Raw genomic sequence first — 22,471 nt, 5'->3', positions numbered from 1 at the left:
AGAGGCAATTTTGATTGGATGTTGGGAAAAAAAAAACATTGGGGTGAGGCACTGCCATAGTTTGCCCAGAGAAGTTGTGGATACCCCATCCCTGGCTGTGTTCAAGGCCAGGCTGGATGGGGCTCTGAGCAGCCTGGTCTAGTGGAAAGTGTCCCTGCCCATGGCAGGGGAGTTGGAATGAGATGATCTTTAAGGTCCCTTCCAACCCAAACCATTTTATGATTCCATAACAGCATTTTAATTAGAACAGTTCATCAAAATAGATCTCCAATTGTTACGACTTTAGGGGTATCTGAAACCAACAGCAATTGTAGAAATCAAATCTTCTAAATGTTCTACTTAGACTAAGTGTTTGAAAAACCCATCAGAGTCAGGTAAAATGTATTACAGGATATATAAAAACAAACACTGACCATTCTTAAGCAAAAAACCCAAGAGACTTTCAGTGCTGAAGGGAACGACAGGAGCTCTGCAGATACTTCAGATATGCTTTGAAGTAATGAGATCCAGCTTTGAGTTAAATCACAACAAAACTGTAGTCATAAAGAAAAAGAAACTACAGTTTAGGATCTGAAAGGCCTAGGCTGACAGCTTTCAGTGAGGATAATAAGAAGCCAGGAAACGATCTAGTGAGATGAAAAGCAAAACTATTCCCTACAGCACATTGCATGTTTTAAATAACTGAACTACAAGGCTGCCACTACTGCCCTGGAAAGATCAGTTGAACTAATATTTGTACAGATTCATTCTCTGCAATTACACAGAGCTGAACAAGACAGCATATGGCAGTAAAATGCAGGTAATGAAAATTTCACCTACTGGAAGACATGGGTTATTTCTCGCCCTCCCTCAGCACACAAAACTCCGAACACAATGTCAGAGAAGGAATCTGTATCCCAAAAGAGAGAGGTGAATTTAATAAACATGAATGATGGAGCAGTAAAACACTTTGGGTGATCTATGCTAAAATTGTATTTAAAGTAGTTTGATGAGAATTACCTGAATAGGAACAAATTGAGAAGGAAAAATAAAAAAATGCCGTGACCTGGAGATACACTACCTGCAATGCAGATGGATCCAGATGACAAATGACACGACTTTCAGGAAGCACCTTTATCAAAAACACTTTGCTGCCAGCCACTGCAAAGATCCAGCCCTAGCAGCCAGGTTTCTCTCTCAGTACCAAAACCCAGCTCATCTCAGTTGTTAAAACAGTAAAATATATGCACAAACCAACCAAACCCCTTCATGCACAAAGCCTCCAACCACAACAAACAGTACACTAAATGAGCAGAAACTAGGGAAAAGTACTGTCTGGATAAGGAGACTGCACTTACACATCCATACACTGCAGAACAAGAGTTCTCTGCCTGGACCACAATGATTCTCCCATTCCATTACTGCTGACCAGGTAAAAGGTGTCACCTAGAACAGACCTTTGGTTTTTTTTTTTAATGTGGAAAACACTGTGAGCCACTGTGATGAAGAGAAAGCCTGCATGAGATGACTGCTGGCTCCTTTTCCTCCCTGTCCTATACCTGTTTCACGAAACATGGGTTTGTCCAGTTGGCAGCTACTGGGTCTATTTAACATCAAACAGCACAACCTTCCAAGACACCTGTAAAATGAGGGCAACAAACAAGCCTTAACTCCTCTTAGAAACACCTTTGTGAAGCAAGAATGAAGCCTCACAGGTACAGTAATTAACCTAGAAACAATGTTGGCATTTAAAATAACAGCATAATCGTGAAGTGTTTAACAAACAAAACACTGATGCCAAGCATAGGGTCACTGCTGCAGGTGTTCAGTGAGGCTTTTCTCTGCAGCAGGCGTGCAAACACAGGCATGAAAATGTAGATCAAACATGCTGCTGCTGAAATGGATTATATTTGAGGTAATTCACTAATGCAGCAAAGTATTAACAGATCCCACTGCCTGTATATGTGTTTAGGAGAGGGCTGGAAAAAGATGGAGTTGTATTTACTGGCTTTTTAAAGGAAAATTTGAAAATGTGAAGGCGATAGAGACTCCCTAGTTTACCTTTGCTGCTCTAACCATCAAAACTGAACAAAAATACAGTAGAGAATTGCAACTCTGATAGATGCTAGTGAATTGAAACAGCCAAGCTCCTTTTTCTTTTTACAGGTGGTTTTACAGTTTCTATGGAATACAGTTTCTAAGGGAAGACATGTCATTTCATGATAAATACTAACCGTGAAACAAAATATTTTGTCAGTTTTCCCCCCCACACATACTATCTTTATAATCCAACCTCGTACTTCTTTGCTGGAACTGAAGAAAGCAGATTTTTCATTTTGGTTTGAGTTCCTTCTCTGTATTACCTTCTATACTAGTAGTAAATACTGACAATCCTAGACAACATTTTCAGAGGAAAATGAGTTTGTCAGATCCTGGTGCCTAAGTACATGATATGGATTTCAAGACTGGCAAGATGTCGATGGCTATCAGAAGTAGCCAACACCACTTGGCCTCTGTTTTGTTCCCTACAATGAAAACTAAGTCATTATTTCTAACAGCACTCCATGCAGATGAGGAATTCCATACAGCCTGATCTTCATACTTGGGCCCTGAATCCCCAAAACCATGAATTCAATCTCATGAGAATGTTGCCACTGACTTCACGTTGCATAAAAAGATGCATATGAATAAATCCCTCCAAGTTGGGGTTTTTAATTATAAACTCCTGAAGACAGAGGATTGTTTTCACAGTGTGCATACACAGTGCCTGCACAGAAAGAGACTCTTTCTCAGATTTTAACAAATCTTAGGAAACCATAGTAATAATACGGCTGGGATGATGATTTTCTTCTCCCCCCCCCTTTTTTTTTTAGTGAGACATAGGTATTCAATCCTGTCTACAGCATTCAAAGATAATTTCAAAACAAGCTATATATTTAATCTTCCAATTTATCAGTTCCCTGTGTGAAGATGATCCTGTGAGTAAACAACCAGAAGAGCATTGCTCTCCATTTCAAAACTAACCTAATCTCTTTCCTTTGCTTCTGTGGGCAACCAAGTGTGGTAAATGGACTCTATTCTCAAGACCTACGAAGCAGCTGAAAAAAACTTTACAACACAGTCAGAGAGTTTGCTGCAGCTGTGAACCCACATTGTTTGTGTACAGTGAAAGCAAATTTTCTAGCTCTGTTTTCCAACGTGTCCTTTAAAGGCCCCTTCCACACATTTATTGGAACACATTACAGCTTTTCTTTGCTTTTGTTACATTAAATGTTTTTCTCCACATCTGTGCCTAACTCCCAGCCAAGGGAGTTTACTTTCTCTAGTAAAAATAACTGTACAGAGAAAATAAACAGGAGGGGAAATACGTAACATGGGATAATACTATACAGAATCACATGTCAGAGGTTGATATAGGAAAAGGAACAAATAGTACTTTCTGACACATTTTGGGAAAAAACCTAACTTGTCCCATTCAACCTATATTTATATATTCTGGCTATACCTCATTTAACCCCAAATATGCTGGCATGCTTTTTGTGTTTCAAATTGAAGAAAATACTTGCTTTTAATAGCAAAATGCACTCACTACATTTACAAGTACTTGGAAGTGTCACACCAAGTAACAGTCTCAGTATTCTTATGCAGCACAACTCTTTTTGTAGCATACTAAGATATGTATATTGCACAAGATTCAATCATCTTTTTTTTTTTCCATTAACATTAACCATGCTCACCATGTTATTGCAGTATTTTTAGTTCCATTTTCATTATGAATCATCAGAATCCCAACTATACTCCTTCTTGACTACTCTGTGACCATTTTTGTTACATCTGACAATCATCTTCATCTGGTTCTCCTTAACTGCCTCCAATGAAATGATCACTTAGTCTAATAATTAGTCTGGATTATCCTCTCAACACTTCATAGTACATTGTGTGGTGCTACAAAAAGCTAAGTGAAATGCCTTGCTACAGTGATGTATAAATGGGAAAATATTTTAAAAGCATTTAATTATTAAGAAGTGACAACTCCAGAAAAGTGATACAATAGCTGCTCTATCCAGCTTGATGTCTCAACAGAAATGAGACATTTCCTTGTATTTAAGTATATATGCATAGATATTTGTGTGTATATATATATATATACATATATTAAAAAACTGGGAGAGAAAATGTGGAAAACTACTACTTTTTCTTAATGCAGTCTGGAAAATTATCATAATTAACTGGTATGACTCAAATGCTGGATTCTTTCTGTGTTGGGCAGTTAATTGATATAGCAATTCCTTTCAGGACACACAATTTTGTTCTGTGAGATGTATACAACAGGCAAAAATGTGTGGTGCCAGCAAGAAATGAGAATTATGAGAAAGGCTGTGGCAGAGGAGTCAAGATAGCACACAGACTCACAGCTTCAGATAATGTGGAATCTGTGTCCCCAAAAAGCTTTGGATTTCCAGCTGAAAATCTCCTCTGCAGTATGCAGCTTAGAGCTGACACAGTTATCAAATTACTGAAAAACTAAGAGCTAATGGTCATGACCCAACTAATTCATATTTCTAACTTGCAACTACCTTTTGCAAATTCTTGTTCTGGGCTTTGAAACACAGTCACATGAATAGTCTGTGTGGTATAGTTTGAAAGCAAAGCCAGTCCCCCAGGCAAGACATTTCAGACTCTGGAACATCATTTTTTCTGCATTTGAATCAGACTGAAAATAGGGCCTGATATATGCATGCCACCTAATTTTTAAGGTTCTGATCCTGAACTGACTAACATAACTTAATAATGTTGGACATAAATATCTAGACCTGCTCAAATGGCTGAGTATTTGCACAATAAAAGCTTATAGCACACAGAACGTTAAACATCAGACTAAAAGGCTGATAAAAAAAAATTCATTTTTATCTTTGCTTTCTAAACTGCTTGTCAAATATTCACCAGTGCCATCAAACAGTAACCAAAGAGGAATAAAACAAACAAACAAACAAACAAACAAACACCCTAAAAAAGACACTTAAGATGCTTTTTATTATTGTTTTGAAAACTCCTAAGATTTGCACAAATACGCTACATGCGAAAAGAGTAACCTTGTCTTTGAAATAAAGCATGCAGAAGATAATTAGAAAAAAGCAGCGTCAACTCTAAGTATTTGTTTTTCTTAAACCAGCAAGCAGCTGTCATTTGCGACTGTAACAAAATAACCAAAGGAACTAGATCAAAAAGATTTCAGCATTTATCCAATCTACTATTTTTAAACTGTTTTTACTTGAGTTAAGCATTCATTTTTCCTTCACCATGTGCCAATGGCTAAGCAAATGGAGTACCATGTTCTATAAACTGATGGACAGCTCTCACACAGTCACAAGAATCCTTTGCTGTTCATGTCCTGCTGCAGATTTTCAGTATAATATGACCTCTCAAAATAGATAAAGGACACAATACCAGCATAATATCCAAGGAATTAAGCAGTGTAATTCTCATTAAGGTTGTGCCACTAATCCCTGCACATTCTCTACTGAAAATTTATGCTCAAATTATATATTTCTAGATACTGGTAGAAATTACAGCACTCTATCTAGAATCAGATCGTAATTATATAGGATTGCAAATTGTACATTTGTCATTCCTAGAAACAAAATGGATAGCCAAATCTGCAATTCCAATGGCTGCTTTCATGCTAGATATAGATACTGCAGTTCACTTACCAATTAAGACAAAAACTGTTTTCCTTTTCTTTTTCCTCTTTTTTCTCTAACATTCAGGCATGTTATCAACCCACACAAAGACAGGGATAAGAAATAACAGTGGAAAAACCTACTGACTGCACACTGCATAGAACAGTCAAATTCTCCTCTTTAAAATATAACTCATATAATTGTCTATCACTGGGTTTGGGTACTTTTGGGGGGGGAGGGTTGTGTTATTCCCTTCTTTGATTTTTAAAGGAAGATGAATGATAGTATCACTTTGAATTTCAGCTTGTGGATTCAAGGTGTGGAACTTACATGAATCTCCAATATGCAATTATATTATGACAAGTACTTCTTCCTACTTCATAAAAATCTTCAGGATAGCAAGAATAACCAGAATGTAGAATTTAGCAAATGTCACTCTTCATGTATTCAGAAAAAGTACAAATTGTTTCCCACCCTAAATGTTTTGATCATAAAATAAAAAACAAATCTGTTTAAAAGCACTTCAATTTCTGATTTCCAAACCAGCACAGCTTTAGAGAGCTACCACTGATGCATCCATGCCCTTGTAGCAGATTTGTTTAAGCGTGACAGAAACAGGTCCTGAGGTAATTCAAGATATTACAGGTCTTGGATTTTGTGCTTTCCATTTTTCAACAAAGAAAACAAGGCTAATCTAATTTGCTCCTGTGTGCCATTTAAAAATGTAACTAAACAGATCACAGCCGAAGTAGATCAGATTAACTGCTAAGAAAGGTTGTGTTGACAAACTGCAAACTTCTGTTGGTAAACAGAGAAGTTTACCAACACCTTTTGTGGATACAAAAGGCACAGCAAAAACACACAAAAACCTACTTGGCAGGAGGCTGCCTCGTGTTTAATTTGCAAAGCCAAGGCTGGCAAAATAAGATGTAAAGCATTTTTATTGAACAAAGAGCTGTTTAGGCGCTGTGAGATCCACAGCAAACCATTACAGGAAAGGGCTTCCACCACCCTTTTCATATATTTTTAATACTTGGGTGAAGTTGCCATTTTGATTATTCCACTTCACCTGGTAGAATGCCTGTTAGCAACAACTACAACAAAAGGAATCTCCACTGGGGACTGATGTGCCATGCACAGTCTTGTCCCTGGACACACCTGTAAGCCTGTTACTTCCCTTCTATAAAATATTTCCAGTTAAAAAGGAGCAGAAATATGTGATTATCGGCTTGGTTGCTGATTCCCTAGAACAAGAAGCAGATTATACCATACAAGTAAAATTAAATTTAAAATATTTGAGTCTTTGTCAGAGAAGGAATTGAGTTATCTATCTCCCATGAAACGCGTATGTTAATGTCATATTTTGTAGAAGGCAGGGAACCTCTGGAAGTTTCAGGAAGAATTCTCATTTCTGTGGGGCTTCAACAATAAAATTAGACCAGAGTGCTCAAACTTAAAATTCCTATACTGGCAATTCCTATAGTGAGGGGGTTCTGCCTGGTTTTGTAAACAAAGACAGATTTATGCATTCACAATAGCTACAATAATTTCTTCAGTTGATTGATTTCAACTAAAATTAAAGAAGGCTAATATTTCTAAATCCATCATATTCCATAATGAATATGGTGGCTGGATAGAGGCAAATCCTTAAACAGTCTCTCTCTAAGAAGAAGTTTTGGGGCTCAGCTTCATAATATTACTAGAGCAGGAAGAATCCACATAGGGAACATTATGAAGGACAGCTATAGGAATTCTGCTCTCTAAAAAGCAGAGATCCTAGTCTTTGTATGGATCCTAGGACCATTTCTTACAGATATGTGCAGAAGACTCCTTCCAACATGAACATGTGGTGAAGAAAATTTACTGGGCTCATTTTTTTTATTCATAGTTCTCACTATCCCACTTTGGATTTGACAGAGAGCAACATAAGTGAAATAAAAAAAATATTATCTTATTTGTGGGAAAGAAGGGTGGAAGATAAAGCAAATATAATTCCTTCCCCAATCTTGCTACTGAGTCTTCATCTTTTCAAATGTGAAAAGCCACATTTCTGTATGTGCAGGGTCCCTATCAGTAACACAGGGGTAACACATTCCTGTCTTTGCAGCCTCTCCTGGAGTTCCACACCAAGGCAGTGAGACACAAGCCTGGCAGCATGCTCCAGCACAATGCCAAGGTGTATCCAGCACACTGAGGGACCTGTCCCACTGAGCTTTGAGCCACAGCCACACTGCAGACCACCAGGAGCATGCCAGGCAAAGGAGACAACCATAGGTGTAATCAGTGAGCACACATCCTCTCAGAGAGAGGAAGCTCTATCACACAAAGCTGGAGACCTCTTCTAACCACATCAGATGTAATTAAACCACTTCAGGCACTGTGGGAAGCTATTTCCAAATGCATCTAAGTTAGGCAGAAAGAATGATTTTAGCTATTGGACCATTAAAAAGGAGTGAAGCTAAGATTCCCCTTTGGGTCTAATCAAGACTCGTACACCAGCAGATGTTTTCTTCTTCTCTCTGAAAAATACATATGACTGTGTATCTTCGGGTTTCCTTATGAAACACTAATTGCCCACTGCACAGAAGGTCTAATTGATGTAGCCTGTGATCACTGTTATTTGCACATTTTTCATAGCTCTAATACTTCAGTGCACAACCCATGAGTTTGTGTTTATTGCAGGATACAAGGTGAGCCATTTCAGCCTGAAGGAGCATCCTCTGAATGTCACTCAGCTTCCTTCTGTCACATTCAGAGGGCTCCATTTTCTTCCTCACTCAGGACCTACCAAAACTGGCACAGGGTGAGGAGGTTCAGCAGAATTATGGAAAGAGAGCTGGCTGGCACAAGCAAGCTAGAAATTGATAAGATAGCAGCAGCTCCTTTTATGTGACCCTCCAAATGATTTTACCCTTGTGGGATGGTGTTGCGCATGCTCTTATCTTCTCTAGTGTCAAACTGAGGAGTGCACAGGGTGTCTGTCTGGACTGCCAGCCCACAGCAGTGACCCCAGCAGTGACCAGAGACTGCTCACCCACCCTTCTGAAGCTCTGTGTGCTGGCAGACCAGGCTGCTCTCCAGGGAACACATCTGCTCCCACCTGCTGACAGAAGGACCTCTGCTGGAGTCTGCAATCTACGTTAGAAAGACTGCTGCTGACAGTTTTTGGATGGCAGCAGAGAGTTGGAATCCTGCTCAAATATTTATCTGCTTTACAATTATTAAAAGATTTCATTTAAGAAGAGCTGGAAGATTATAAGGAAATACTGCCACTGACTGACAAATTTAGCACAAGCCACACTATGTCCAGGCAGTCTCCCAGCAGCACATTCACTGTTCTCCCAAAAGCAACATCAGCCAGGTACAGAGGACACACACACAAAAGGGAAGAACCATAGAAACAGGGAAAACAAGCTTCCTTATATATTGAGTATCATTAGGAAACAGAAGCAGGCATTTAATGATGTAAAATGAAAACAAATGCCTTCACTTCCCAAAGTAAATAACTTAGGGAGTTATTAATAATGACTCAATCATTGCTAGTTATAGATCTAATGGCACAAAAACAAAAAATAGAAACAGGATCATAGCCATGCCATGAAAAATTAGCAACAAGACAGATGTCATCAAGTGCAAAGCAAAAAGCAAAACCACACAGAACAACATCTTTCTGTTCACTTTTTATTGCAATATGCACTCATGTTTGGCACTGTTAATCCAAGACCACAGCAAATGCAATATTGCAGAGCTGGCTGTACACTAAAACCCTTTGGGCTGAATTTTCACCCCACCACCCAGAGACTTATTTTGAGGTTGCTTCAAAATGTCAGCTGGGCATATTTACAGTCCATCACACAATGCACTGAAAACCTCTGTGCCTCTAATGTATCTTACATTTTTCTTCAGAATAAGCTTTTTCAGAAGAAAATTAGTTGTTCTTGCCAAAGAACACATAAAACCCACACTGTGTTATGCGCTGTTTGTCATTTTGACTAGACAGCACAATAGTCTCTCCTCCCTTCTCATTCCACCACATTAAGTATTTTCAACAGAATCTGAGCACTCCTGAAAATCCAGCCATAGGCAGGTTCACAGTGTTCCATCCTTTGAAAGGCCTATACCAGCCTAAAGATAAAATGCAGCTATTCTGCATGGTTTTAAACCTTCTTTTTCGAAACTTTTATATTTTAACAGAATACAACAAGCAATAAATGGAATAGTCACTTCCAGTGAGTTCTCAGTTGTCTTACTATCGCCTTCAATCTTGGTTATAGCCTATACTCTTTGATACCATATCAATGAAAGAATGGCTTTCAGAAACTACAGTTTATTGTCAGAAAAAATAATTTCCTAAGCTTTAAAATATTTTCTTCCAAGTCTGAAGTTCACTGGATTCTTTTACCAGAAGTCTTTGTAAGAGAATGTCAATTTTAAACTTGATGACCTACCCAGTTTCAGAACAAAATTTTGGGGAGACAGGCCCAGCACACACCAACAAATAACCTGAAAATCCAGGCACTCATCTGAGGCATTAGAAACACTTTGCTAAAGAATGAAACAAAGGGCAGAGACTTGAACACCTGAACTTGCTTATCACACTTTCCATCTTATGCAAAGATACCTTCACATTTTTTCCAACAGAATAATCTGCAAATCACTCTGACACAAGGTGCACAGGATAGGAGAACTTTTTTCCTTCCAATACAACTCAGAACAATCTATATCTTGCAAATCCTAAGGCATACAGCATTAATAAAATTAATAAAAAAACAGAGGGTGCCCAGGAATAATAACAGGAAGGAAAAAGACATGAAAGGAAGGACAGAAGAAAGAAAGGAAGGAAGTTAGGAAGGAAGGACTTTTAATTTGATTTAAATTTTTCCTGTGCTGGTTTTTCTTGATCTTCAAAATCTGAGAATGATATTCAAGCCCCAAGGAGGTAATTAAGAATTTTTCAAGCTGCATCAATGCTGCCAGAATACTACAGTATATTATTATTTGAAATAGCCAACATTTAAAAAGCATCTTCTGAGATTCCTCAAACTTCTAGCAATGTCATGATCTTTTTGTTCTGATACGATGGCCTAGTTTCTCTGGGTATTAACACAGTATTTCTTAATATATCTGGCAGATGCAGGAATTATCCTAGTATTCTGAAAAGCCAGAGCCTAGATTAGGTGGTTCAGAGGTAGCTAGTGCTCTTTTAATAAGCAAAAATTAGTATTTTTATTTCAGACCAGAAAACAAGAAATCTACACTAAAAGTTATAGGCCCATTGTGAACAGATGGGCGTATAACATTTAGTTACAGAGTTTAGTTTAGGATCTGCTGTGGTAGATTCCCAGCTAGATGTAAACAATCTACCACATATACTGGAAACCATTTAAATGTGGCAGTCGCTAGCTCCTCCCAGACTGAACTGCACTGTTAGTCCAAAGAGTAAATCACTTGTGCATTTCTGATGTGGCCCATTGCCAGTGATCTGGGAAAGGGGGTTGAGGGAGTCAGTGAGTTTGCAGATGACACCAAGTTGGGTGGGAGGGTTGATCTGCTGGAGGGCAGAAGGCTGAGAAAACAGTCCCAAGTTGTGCCAGGTCAGGTTTAGGTGGGATGTGAGGAAAAAAACTTCTTCACTGAAACAGTTGTCAAGCATTGGAACAGGATACCCAGGGAAGTGGTGGTGTCACCATCCCTGGGGTAATTTAAAAGCTGTGTGGATGTGGCACTTAGGGACATGGTTGAGTGGTGGACTTGGCAATGTGGGGTAAGTGATTGGACTTGACGATCTTGGAGATCTTTTCTGACCAAATGATTCTATGATTGCAGAGATGTAACAATACACCACATGCAGAGGGACATGAGCTCTGCCTTAGGGACAGACAATAAAACAATGTTAATGTTATTCTAGGGCAAGCATGAAAAGTTTCTCCAAAACCTTATATTTCACTTTTTAAATCTGCAGCAACAGCCAGTGGAATGATTTAAGATTCAGTAACCTGGAAGAATCAATTGTCAAGGTCTGACTCAATGGTGTGTACAGGCACCTTTAAAGTTATTTAACATTGCTCTACAGATGCAGTGTCCCAAAAGAGGCATTATTCACCCGTACAACTGAGCTGAAGTTTCAGCACAGAAGACTTCAAGCAATCCCTAGGTTTGCAAAACACTGTTAATGGAAATTCACACTCCTGGCTTGAGTACTGGGATTTATATCTGCCAAAAATAGTGGGATGAATTCCAGGGTACAGTATGTGTCTTAGTCTTTCAGTTTCCACTCAACCTGATCCGAGCAGTTAGTCTAAGTCATTGTCTGGGCAAGTTATCTACTTTTTAATTTCCACAGTACATTCAATAATTTCCTCAAATTTTCAGAAGTGAGAATTGCTACACGATGCAATGTAATTTGTTTTTGTTGCTGTTACTGCAGCCAAGTGAAAATGCTGCTGTAGTAATATGGGCTAGCAACAACCTGCTCTGAAAAAAATCAGACCTGTTTTCTTTATGTTTCTTGCTGTGGCACAGAAAGAACTAATGCAAATACCTAGCTTTTAACTTCATTTTGCTTTCAAACTGATACCAAATTTGAAAGATAGAACTGTTCAGATCTCTCCCCCAACTGTAGATCAAATACCAATGTACTTGTATTTCACTTGCAAATACAATTTCCAACTTAGTCATCATCTGAAGCTAATCAAGGAATTTCTTCATCTTGTAATATCTCATTTGCCGGTAGTTAGAACTGTGATTGGAATTAAAATTACCATTAAAAACTTCATGCTGTGGTTTCATTACCTGTGTCAAATGAGTTACAATAATCATGAATTACGATATTCACAGGCTTGTGTTAACACGCATCACAACAGGGATCACAAGGTTTCCACTGAAATTTGCAATTCAAGACTTAATTTTCATAAACCTCTGAGAATCCAAGCTAGAACTCAACTTCATGAAAGAATGACTCGGGCACTTGCGTTGTCAGCGAGCAAGGTAAGTGTGTCACTCACGAGCACATTGGCATATTCATGCATTATAGCCTGCTTGCTGTTATTTGCTCAGCTAAAACAGGAGCCCAGAGAAGGGGATGGCACCAATCCAGCCCCCTTTTAAGTCAGCAGAAAGGCTCTGGTGCCACCTCTTTGTGACAGCTCCCACAAGCAACCACACAAGTGCACGGATGGCAGAGGGGAGCCTTAGTCTCTACAGCATCCCTGCTTTCAGGGGGAAGGACACTGGGCTGAATGCACAAAATCAGCATCCAAACCTGAAAAAAAAACCCATCCCAAACTGCTTCTTGTCCTGCCAGAAGCACTTTTTCCCCTCTGCTCTGTAGGGCCTACTGCATTTCCCTGAAGGAGGAGGTGATTTCAGTTGGGTCACCGTTTCTCTTTAAGAATAAAAAAATAGATAAATATGTAATCCCTCAACTTATTAGCAATACAAAAGTATTCTGCTAATACTTAATTCTGCTGTGATCACTGAAAGGGAAAGGAAAGATATCTTTTTTTTCCTTACTAACATAAAAGAATAAAATACAAACCCATGTAAAAAGTAATTTAATTATGGAGCAAACTGAGCTTTTAAAGTGTCATGAAGCTATGCAATGTAGACATAAACTACATAAATTACATTGCCATCAAGTGTTTGATGAAACAACCTGGCGTAAAATAACTACGTCAGGAAAAAAAAGTTTCATTTTTTATGACATCTACTCATCCAAAATAATTATTGCAGTCTTTCCACCTTCTCCCACTGTTATCTTTGTACACTCTATACATCCTTCCCTGAGAACACATTTCCTTATCTAAGTCAGTATCCCCTGATTTCCCATTTTCTTAAGAACAGATAGTCCAAAGAAGCTAATGATCATATGCCTGTAACAAAAATGAAAGCAAAAAAATCCTCCTGATGCCAGAAATCACCCTGAGCTTTCCATTTGCATTTTGTGCCCCTCTCTTGTATCTGCTTCTCAACTGAAAATTTTCCAGCCTGAAGACTGCCTTGGTGTTTTACCTGCATATTATTAGCATTATGTAAATGACAGCAGGGCCCAGAGAGGTGTTACATTCTCAGCTGAGAGTCCTCAGAACTTGCTGGTATCATCATCCTGCCACTGCATCAAGATAAAAGACATTGCAAAAACTGTGGGAAAACAGTTCTTCCATCCCTGCCACCCTCTGTGCACGACACAGACCTGTCACCAAGAAGGGCATCTCCCAGTCCAACACTGGCCTTCATATACTACAAGAACAAAATGTTCAGCAGTAAGTGAGATGCAAAATAAACACCAATTTTAATATCCATGCTTAAGGCATTAATCTTTGAATACACCGCTGCAAATACTGAAATTAATTCTCAATAACCTGCAAAATAAATAATTTCAGCTTTTAAAAATTGCAAATCTGCTAACTACTTAAGTAACACAATGAGAAGTTGGGATGGATTTCTTTAAAAGCTACGAACAATAAAATACAAATTAAAATAGCAAATGTTTACAGAGAAAGGTATCTTCTGCAGGCACCATACAGCTGGCAAGACAGAATTCTATTTTTATGAATAATCTCGAAGTAGAAAAGCAAACAGAAAAAGAGGGAAGAAGAACAAGATGTAGGGAAAAATGGCAAAAAGAAATCTGTTCATCAGCTGAAAGAACAGAAAAGCATGAATTAGAAAATAAGTCATTAGTGTGAGAGGAAGAAAAATGAGGAGGAAGTGTGAAAAGAATCCAGCTCTCTAGAATGGCAATTTTTAGTTACTAAATAAAAAGTACCACCTTCCAGAAAAACTGCTGCTTGCATGTCTAAATGGATGCCACTCCAGGGAATGTCCAAAAACCCTCAGGCATAAGAATTAAAACTGTCCAACTAAGGGAAGTGTGAGAGGAGAGACATTACATTTCATATCCACTTCCCGGCTGTGATCCAAATCTGGCACAGATGGCTTGTAAATGATTGTCATTGCCAGGAACCTGCAAATGATTGTTGCTACCAGAAAACCATTGCCCTGTGGAAAAAATCAGTTTTTGCTTCAATCTGGCTGCTGATACTGCAAAGGTGGTGGGGGTGGCCACGCTCTGGGACAACTGGTGCATCACTTACTGTCATAAGGTCTGTGCAAGGGGTGACAAAGCCCTTTCAGCCCCTCACTTAAATTTAAATCCATCTCTAGGACACTGCAAAGCACAAGACAACGAGGTTTCACACCCGGCTCTGCAGCTCATCTCCCTTGAGCCTTGTCCCATTTCCATTTAAGCCAACACCCCGCAACTTCCACAGCTTGGGACACTTATTTTCCTCACCTCTCTTTTCTGCCTAGTTGATTTAGGCTACCAGCTTCAGGGTAGCAACTGCCTGTGACATCTCCCTCACACTGATGCTGGGCAAACCACCTTTGATCTCTGCTGGAGTCGCTATGCACCACAGCAGGAACACTCTATGCAAGAGCACAGAGTTCCATTAAGGGAGAGCACTAACTTAAATGTTTTAAAAGCACACGACCAGGCTAATTTTATACACTGAATAGCCTGAGACAAGACAGCCTGTTTCAGAGAAGAGGACAGACACAGTCTTTGAACTCCTTTCCTTAGAAAAAGCAGCTCTTGTAAATTATCCATGCCTTTCCCCAGGGCAGGAGGCTGGGAGCGAGCCTGCCTGCACTGCGATGCTCTCGGTCACAGAAACTGCACCTTGCAGCAAGGGGAGCACTCCACCTGCACTGCTGCCTTCACAGCGCCAAAACTTGGGGGTATTATAATATCCCTATTGCCCTATTATCCCTAACTACCTTCACAACATGCACAGAAACAAGTGTGGGATACCCTTGGTCTTCAAGGCCATTCTTGTTCCAGCATTTGTTTACACATCACACTTTCAGAAATCTTCTTATCTGCCCTAATTGCGATGATTCATGAATTTACAACCCAGCTGTGCTCCACAATTTTCTTCCAACTGTAATCCTTCCCTTTGCAAGTAAATAACTTGTGACTGTTTATAGCTGCAATATCTAAGCACAGCCTTAAAGCTTCAGAGCAAATTCATGAAAGCTACAAAAATTGAGCATAATAAAACCTGTCACAAACAAAAATAATGCGTATTATTACCACCATCGTGTACATATCAGGACATATTATGCCACTGCAAATGCAGGCTGCGTGATCTGCTCTCTTCTGTGCCCTCAGTGCCAAGTGCCAGGTCCCCAGGGCACAGTTCATGAGGTCCCCTCCAGCCATGGCAGGTTTATCCACACAAACCAAGGCTCAGCAGCATCACACAGACACTCTACAGAGAACTCTGGGGACTTGGATTAAATTGATTCCTGCGTGGATTGGGCTTTTCAGCTGGTGGTGTTTGGATATTTCTCATGGAACACATTAGCTGGTTGTGTAAATGCTCCTTTTAAAGTTACAGGATCCAGATTTATTGTTCAAGAAGCAGCTGAAAACATAAGAATAAATAATAATAATAGCAATAATAATAATAGTAATAAAAATAGAGACTGGAGCCTTACTGAAAGTGAGTTTACTGATACTTCCATCTTACCTAGCAGTAGTTTTATTTGACTGCAGTTTTATAGTATGAGGAATGTCTTCACTTATTCAAGATATACCAGTATAAAATAAAAAGGAGTATGTTATATTTAAGAAATTCTATCAATTAAAAATGAGTTCAAGAAAAAAGATATGAAATAGAAACATACCCTTGAACAAAAAACCTGAACTCCTGTGATTTTGTAATGATTCCCAGACACTTCTGCATTGAATTTTCTACTGGAAACTGCTGAAGGATACCAAAAGAAAACACTACTGTGCTTGCAAACATAATTCCTCAAGAAGATATATCTTACTCTTAACTTCCATTGCAAACCACTTTTGTGGCTGGGGCAGCTACTGATGGACTGCAACTGATTTAATTTTTTTTTTAATTGCGTCTAAACTATTTTGAATCTTTATACTAAAGAGCAGACATTGTTAAAAATGGGTACAATTAAAAGAATTCCTACCTCATTGTACCTGATGTGCAGCTTCACATTAAATGCTTAATCATATGCTTATACTTCTATCTATGAAATGTGTTGCATGAAAATAAATGAAATATTTTAAAAGACAGCTTCTTAAATATAATATATATATTCATAACATTAGCCAACTGAAATCTCATCCTATGACTATTAGTGTTTCAAAAGCAGAACACATAAGAGAGGATGAAAAGAGATAACGGCAAAACACTGAAATCACAAACTCACAAATAATATGAATCTTTTATTGACCTCAGCACGAACTAGCACTGACACTGAAAAAATTGCCTACCACTTTTTGTTAACTCACTCAAAATGTTCTCAGCATCTTAAAAGGGGAAGTCTAAGTCTGTGAGTTGTGGACACGCAGGTGGATTGCTTAATGAGTTGTACATGACACATGTGGAACTGACTCCCTCTGGCTCATTTCACTCGAAAGGAAAAATATGACATTTTACTAACAGAAATACAATTCTTCTCTGCTTGAGTTAATTCAGGTATATAGCTGCACATACATTCCACTGCTAGAAGGATGCATCTTCCCAGGCTTCAGCATGCCCAGCAGCCTATGCTCTGTCCCCCACACTAGCAGCAGTGACACTCTTGGCTGTCACATGCTACCCAGACCATAAAGAAGGTGGTGAACCTTCCTCTGAGTTCTGAGAGTCAGCAATGACTGAACTCACCCCAGAAAACATGAATGTGAAGCAAGAGGGCAGATAAGCATGGGGCATTTTGCTCTCAGAGAGAAGATGAACTGTTCCAAGGGGTGCACATCAGGTCTCTCCTCCTCCTTGTGTATTTCACTCCCTCGAAATGGTACTTTGACCTAATTTACTCACACAGTGCTTTCATGTGTAAACTCAGTCACATATGCATTCACAAACCACTGCTTCCTGGGCAAGTATGTTTAGGGGATCCTGGAAGATGCTTTACACACACAAGCCCAGTAAGATTTGCAATGATACACCTCTAACTCAAGAATTACCTCTGAAAAATAAGCCAGCTTCTTGAGAGAATGTTTTTAGAAGCTAAATAAAGACACTTCAGAGCAGAACTGTGGTTTGGTTGCCTTTTGGTTTTGAGCAGTCCTCAGCAGTTTCTGACCATAAACACATCATTAACATTCAAGAATAACATTATATTAGAAAAGATATGAGTATCATCAAATCTGTGCTTCTCTGAAGATTTCCTCTTTGGCTCCCTTTGTTTCTCTGTGCTGCACTGAGCAGTAGAGATGTTTTATTCCCTTCTTTGAGGCCACTGCTACAAAAACCCTCAGCAAAGTTTTGGCATTGGCCTCTGCAGAGCCTTGTGTACAGTGAGAGAACAGAGAAACTGCTCCTCTGCTGCTGGGATGAGCCATGAACAGCTGTTCCTCTGGTATTTCTGTCCTCATTACAAGGCTTCAAATTGCATCAGAATGCATCCCCTAGTCATTTTTGAAGCCTTATTGCCAATTCCTTGCATCTTTTCAAAATGCATGGGCTGAAAGTGCTATTGCTGAGAGAGTGGCAATATTCTCAGATTCATTGTAATCATGTTTCTTTCTTTCTAGTTCTTCCACTGATTTGAACTGTGATGTGCACATATCAAAATAGCAGATTTCCACTTGTGCAGTTATCTTGGGGGGTTTTTTTTTGGATTTTTTTTTTTTCCTCTGATGTATTTGTGCTCACGTTGCATTCATTGTGGCATACATCTGCTACAAACACTGCCATTGAGAATGTGGCAAACTACAACTGACCTGCTTAAGCAGCTTTGTTTTAAAGTGCACTCTGCACGTATTTCTAATTGCATGGTTCTCTACCGACAACAAAAATAAAAGGTTTATCACAGGATCAGCTGGGTTGGAAAAGACCTCTGCAATCATCGAGTCCAACGTGTGAGCGAACACAACACCTTGTTATAACTGGATCATGGCACTGAACGCCACATCCAGCTCCCCAAACACCTCCAGGGACAGCGGCTCCACTGCCCCGCCCGGGCAGCTCATCCCAACCCGATCATCCTTCTTGGGAAGAACTTTTGTCCAACTAATGCCCAGCCTAAACCTCCCCTGGCGCACCGTGAGACCGTGTCCTCTTGTCCTGTGTTACTGTATCTACCTTGTTTCACTGACAACCAAACAAACGGAAGAAACACGCTTTCCGTCGTTGTCAGAGCCCCTTGTTAAACCCCGCGTGATTTCTTTCTGTAAATATCCAGCTTGAAAAAGACACTTTAACGGAAACTAAAAATAAAATAAAAAATAATAAAATAAAATAAAATAAAATAAAATAAAATAAAATAAAATAATCTGACGAGCAGATTGGGAAAGGGGTCTAGTACTAGAACAGCCCATTCCTTTTCGGTTCCCCCTCGGTCCGGCGAGTCGGACACAAACTATTCCCTCGCTGCGGGCAGGGATGCTCCGGGTGCGCAGCCGGGCGCTCGGGGCCGGTGCGGGCACAGGGGGCTCTGGGCGCTCCCGGGGCCGGTGCGGGCACAGGGGGGTCCGGGCGCTGCCGGGCCAGGTGCGGGCACAGGGGGTCCGGGCGCTGCCGGGCCAGGTGCGGGCACAGGGGGTCCGGGCGCTGCCGGGGCCGGTCGGGCAGGGGGTCCGGGCGCTGCCGGGGCCGCTCCGCTGACGCGCGGGGCTCCCCGGCGGCCAGCGCGGCTCCCGTAGCTTATGGCAACGGCGGAGCCAATGGCACGGCGGGCCGGGCGCTGCCATGGCGATCCCGCTCCCCGCCATGGCGGCCCCGCCGCCCGCGCCCGCCCCGCGCATCTCCCGCCCGCCCGCCCGCGCTCCCGGAGCCGCCGGAGCGGGGCCAGCGCGGGCACGGAGACCCAGCCCGGGGCGCGGCGGCCCCACCGACAGCTCAGCGCTCCGCCTGTCCGCCCGTCCATCCGTCTGCCGGGGCCGCGGGGCAGGAGGGCTCGGCGCTGTGCCCGCTCCCCGCGGGGCTGACACTGACAGCCCGCCCCGACAGCGGCCCCCGAACTTCGCGGAGAGCGGCACCGGCCCCGAGTTGGGAGGCGGGACCGGTGGAGAGCCCGCACGGACCGGGCCGGCCGCGATCCGCTCCCCCGGCGGGACCCACCGGGCAGCCCCGGGCACGGTCCGGCCGCCCCGGCCCCGCCAGCGAGACGGGGACCCCCCGAGGGGCAGCGGCTCCTGCCCGGGGGCAGCCCCGGCGCCTCCGCCCCGCCCGCGGGGTCTCCCCGTACCTGTAGGGGATCCAGTCCGCCTGGTGCCGCGAACTCATCTCTCCCCGGCGACGCTGCCCGGAGCCGAGGAGGCGGACGCGGCCGCTGCTGCCCGAGTCGGAGCCCGCCACGGCGCGGGCAGCATCCTCCGTCCGGGGCGGGGGCGGGCGGCGCGCCGGTTATCCCGGCAGCGGCCGCAGAAACATCCCCCCGGGGAGGGCTCCCGGCGGCGGGCCGGCCTGCATGGAGAGGGGGCGGCCGGGGGCAGCGGGAGGCGGCTCCCAGCCCTTCCTCCCTGCCCGGAGCGGCGGCGGAGTCGCGCACCGGAGCGGGGAGGGGCGGGGGACGGGCCAGCGGCGGGCAGGGAGAGGCTGGGCAGCAGCGCCGCGGCCCCGCCGCCGCTACCGCCCGCCCCCCGCTCTGGCATCGCCCGGGCGAGGCGGGTCCGCCGCCCCGAGCCCGCCCCTGCCCCTGCCCCTGCCCCTGCCCCTGCCCCGCCAGCCGCGCCGCCGCCGGGAGAACCGGGCACGGGCTGCGCTCGGCTCGGCTCGGCTCGGCTCGGCTCGGCTCGGCTCGGCACAGCCCGCCCCGGCATCGGCAGGGACACAGCCGCGAGTCGGGCGCTGGCCGGGCAATCCTCTCGCCCAGCGGGGCGTGCAGAGGTGAGAGGAGAGCGCACCCTGCAAACGGACTCCCCTCAGCCCAGCCCGCCCGCCAGAATGTGTGAATTGCAGCAACTCAGCCCAAAATGGTCGAGGAAGCACGGCCTGGGGCTGTTAGTAAGAGCTCAGCGCAGCCCCTGAAGGGGAAGCCGCGGTTTCGGTTTGCTGAGAGCGGACTGGTGATGGCACATTTTGGGATGTGGTGGTGCCCCGGCCGGCAGCTCTCCCGGGAAAACCCAGCTGGCTGGGAGCAGAGCACAGCCACGGCGCCCTGAGGAACCCACCTTTTGCTACACTACAGGCCACCATCCTTTCAGCACAGCAAGGCCAGCTCTGCTCCAGCTCTACAGCCACAGCAGAAGTAAAGCCCTTTTAAACCGTGTAAATCCTGTGTCAGATTATGAGCTTATAGAAACAGTCACAGACTTCATGGAAAAAAACATGACCTGAGCAAAAATAAATCAGTGAAAGATAAGGATTAATGAAAAATACTATCTGTATTTGCTTTGAATAATACCAGTCTGGCCCCTAGTATCTCACAGGTTCTGTTGTAGGTAATATTTGTACTGCATGTGGGGGAGATATTTAAAGAAAATTTACGAGTTGACTGAAGTCACCTTTTCTCCCAAAACAGACGTTGGGAAATAAATAACCAAAGAGTTAAATGTGGCACTCTTTGTACCTTGGAAAAGCTTAGATAGTGAGGGGCCCTTTAGTGATGAAGATGTGAAGCTCTGACCTGCAAAGCCATACCCCAGTTGCAACACTGGCCTTCTGCCTGATGTGTGAGCTCATCTGGAAGAAGGTGATGATACAGGTTATCCCATCACAAGGACTGCAGAATTAAAAGGAAAGATGAATGAGGAAATGTGCATCTTGGAAAGATGCACATCTGAGCAGAATAAAAAAAAAACAACAAAACAAAACAAAACAAAACAAAAAAAAACTTCACCTAAGAAAATAGAGATGGGAAGTTTAGAGGTACGTGCCTAGAAATGGTAGAGTAAAACAGAAGAACCCTCATTTTGGGTTTATAGCATAAAAAGTAAGGAGACTATCATAACTAGCAAATTAGAAACAGATTGAAGGAGATACTTTTTCACTCAATGTAACCCTGTGGTTTGATTCACTACCAATGATCATGGCCAGGGCCAGGAAGCCAGCAGAGTCAACAAAAGATGGCACACTCAGCAGATAACACAAACATCATCATGTTCCTCACTGTCATGAAGCATCAAGTTATTTTAAATCCAGAAACCAGAGTTTAAACCTCTTACAGAAGTCCAAAGGAGAGCTGCATTTAAGGAAGAATTCACTCATATCCATACAAAATAAAACATTGTGCTGCTTTCTTGACCAGTGTCAGGCACTGGATTTGACAGCCCTCCCTCCATCCCAGCCAGGCACAACCTGGAGCTGTGAAACAATGGGCTTCACCACCTGGCAGTGTTATTAGCATGAGGAGGCGGCTGAGGAGAGATTCCCATCTCCTGGTACCAAGCTGCGTGCTTTTTAAGCACTGAGGCTTCTGAGGAAGAGATGAAAGACAAAAGAAGAGCTCCCTGCCTTCAGAGACAAAAGTTCTCAAGACTGATGATTAGAATATCTATTTTCAAAAAGCCATAAGTGTAAAGGTTGGTAGATGAGCAAATGCACATCAAAAAGATGCCTCTGAACTTTGGAGTGGTACAAAAATATGGAGGTGCTTTACTGCCATTTACAGCCCAAGGTCATGTTTGTAGTCACAGATATGAAGCATACAGGGTTACCAGGTGTTCAAAATGGGAGACTGCCAGGGTGCCCTGAAAGATGGGTTTGCACAGAGCATGATGTCCATCTATGGAAAGCTGACAGAGGAGGAAAAAAATAAGGAATATGTTATGGGAAGAAGGGGGAAAACAATTTTCTTGCCTTTTATCTGCTTTTGAATGGCTTATTTATGCCCCT

At 42.5% G+C, this 22,471-nt stretch overlaps 1 protein-coding gene across 3 annotated transcripts in view; it reads right to left on the bottom strand.

Annotated features, from left to right (window-relative positions):
* The window catches only part of TUB (TUB bipartite transcription factor), an 89,271-nt gene extending 69,264 nt beyond the window's left edge, over positions 1-20,007 (bottom strand). For all 3 annotated transcript variants that reach the window (XM_083863530.1, XM_083863532.1, XM_083863531.1), the window contains exon 1: positions 19,884-20,007. In XM_083863530.1, the coding sequence (XP_083719656.1) occupies positions 19,884-19,921 (38 nt within the window). In that variant the 5' untranslated portion in view covers positions 19,922-20,007. The remainder of the gene's footprint in view (positions 1-19,883) is intronic.
* Positions 20,008-22,471: the final 2,464 nt, after the last annotated feature.

The sequence above is a fragment of the Zosterops lateralis genome (assembly GCF_965231275.1).
Source record: "Zosterops lateralis genome assembly, chromosome: 6".
Classification (NCBI taxonomy): Eukaryota; Metazoa; Chordata; class Aves; order Passeriformes; family Zosteropidae; genus Zosterops; species Zosterops lateralis.
The sequence above is the reverse complement of the archived record's forward strand: the minus strand, read 5'-3'. Positions and strand labels throughout refer to the sequence as shown.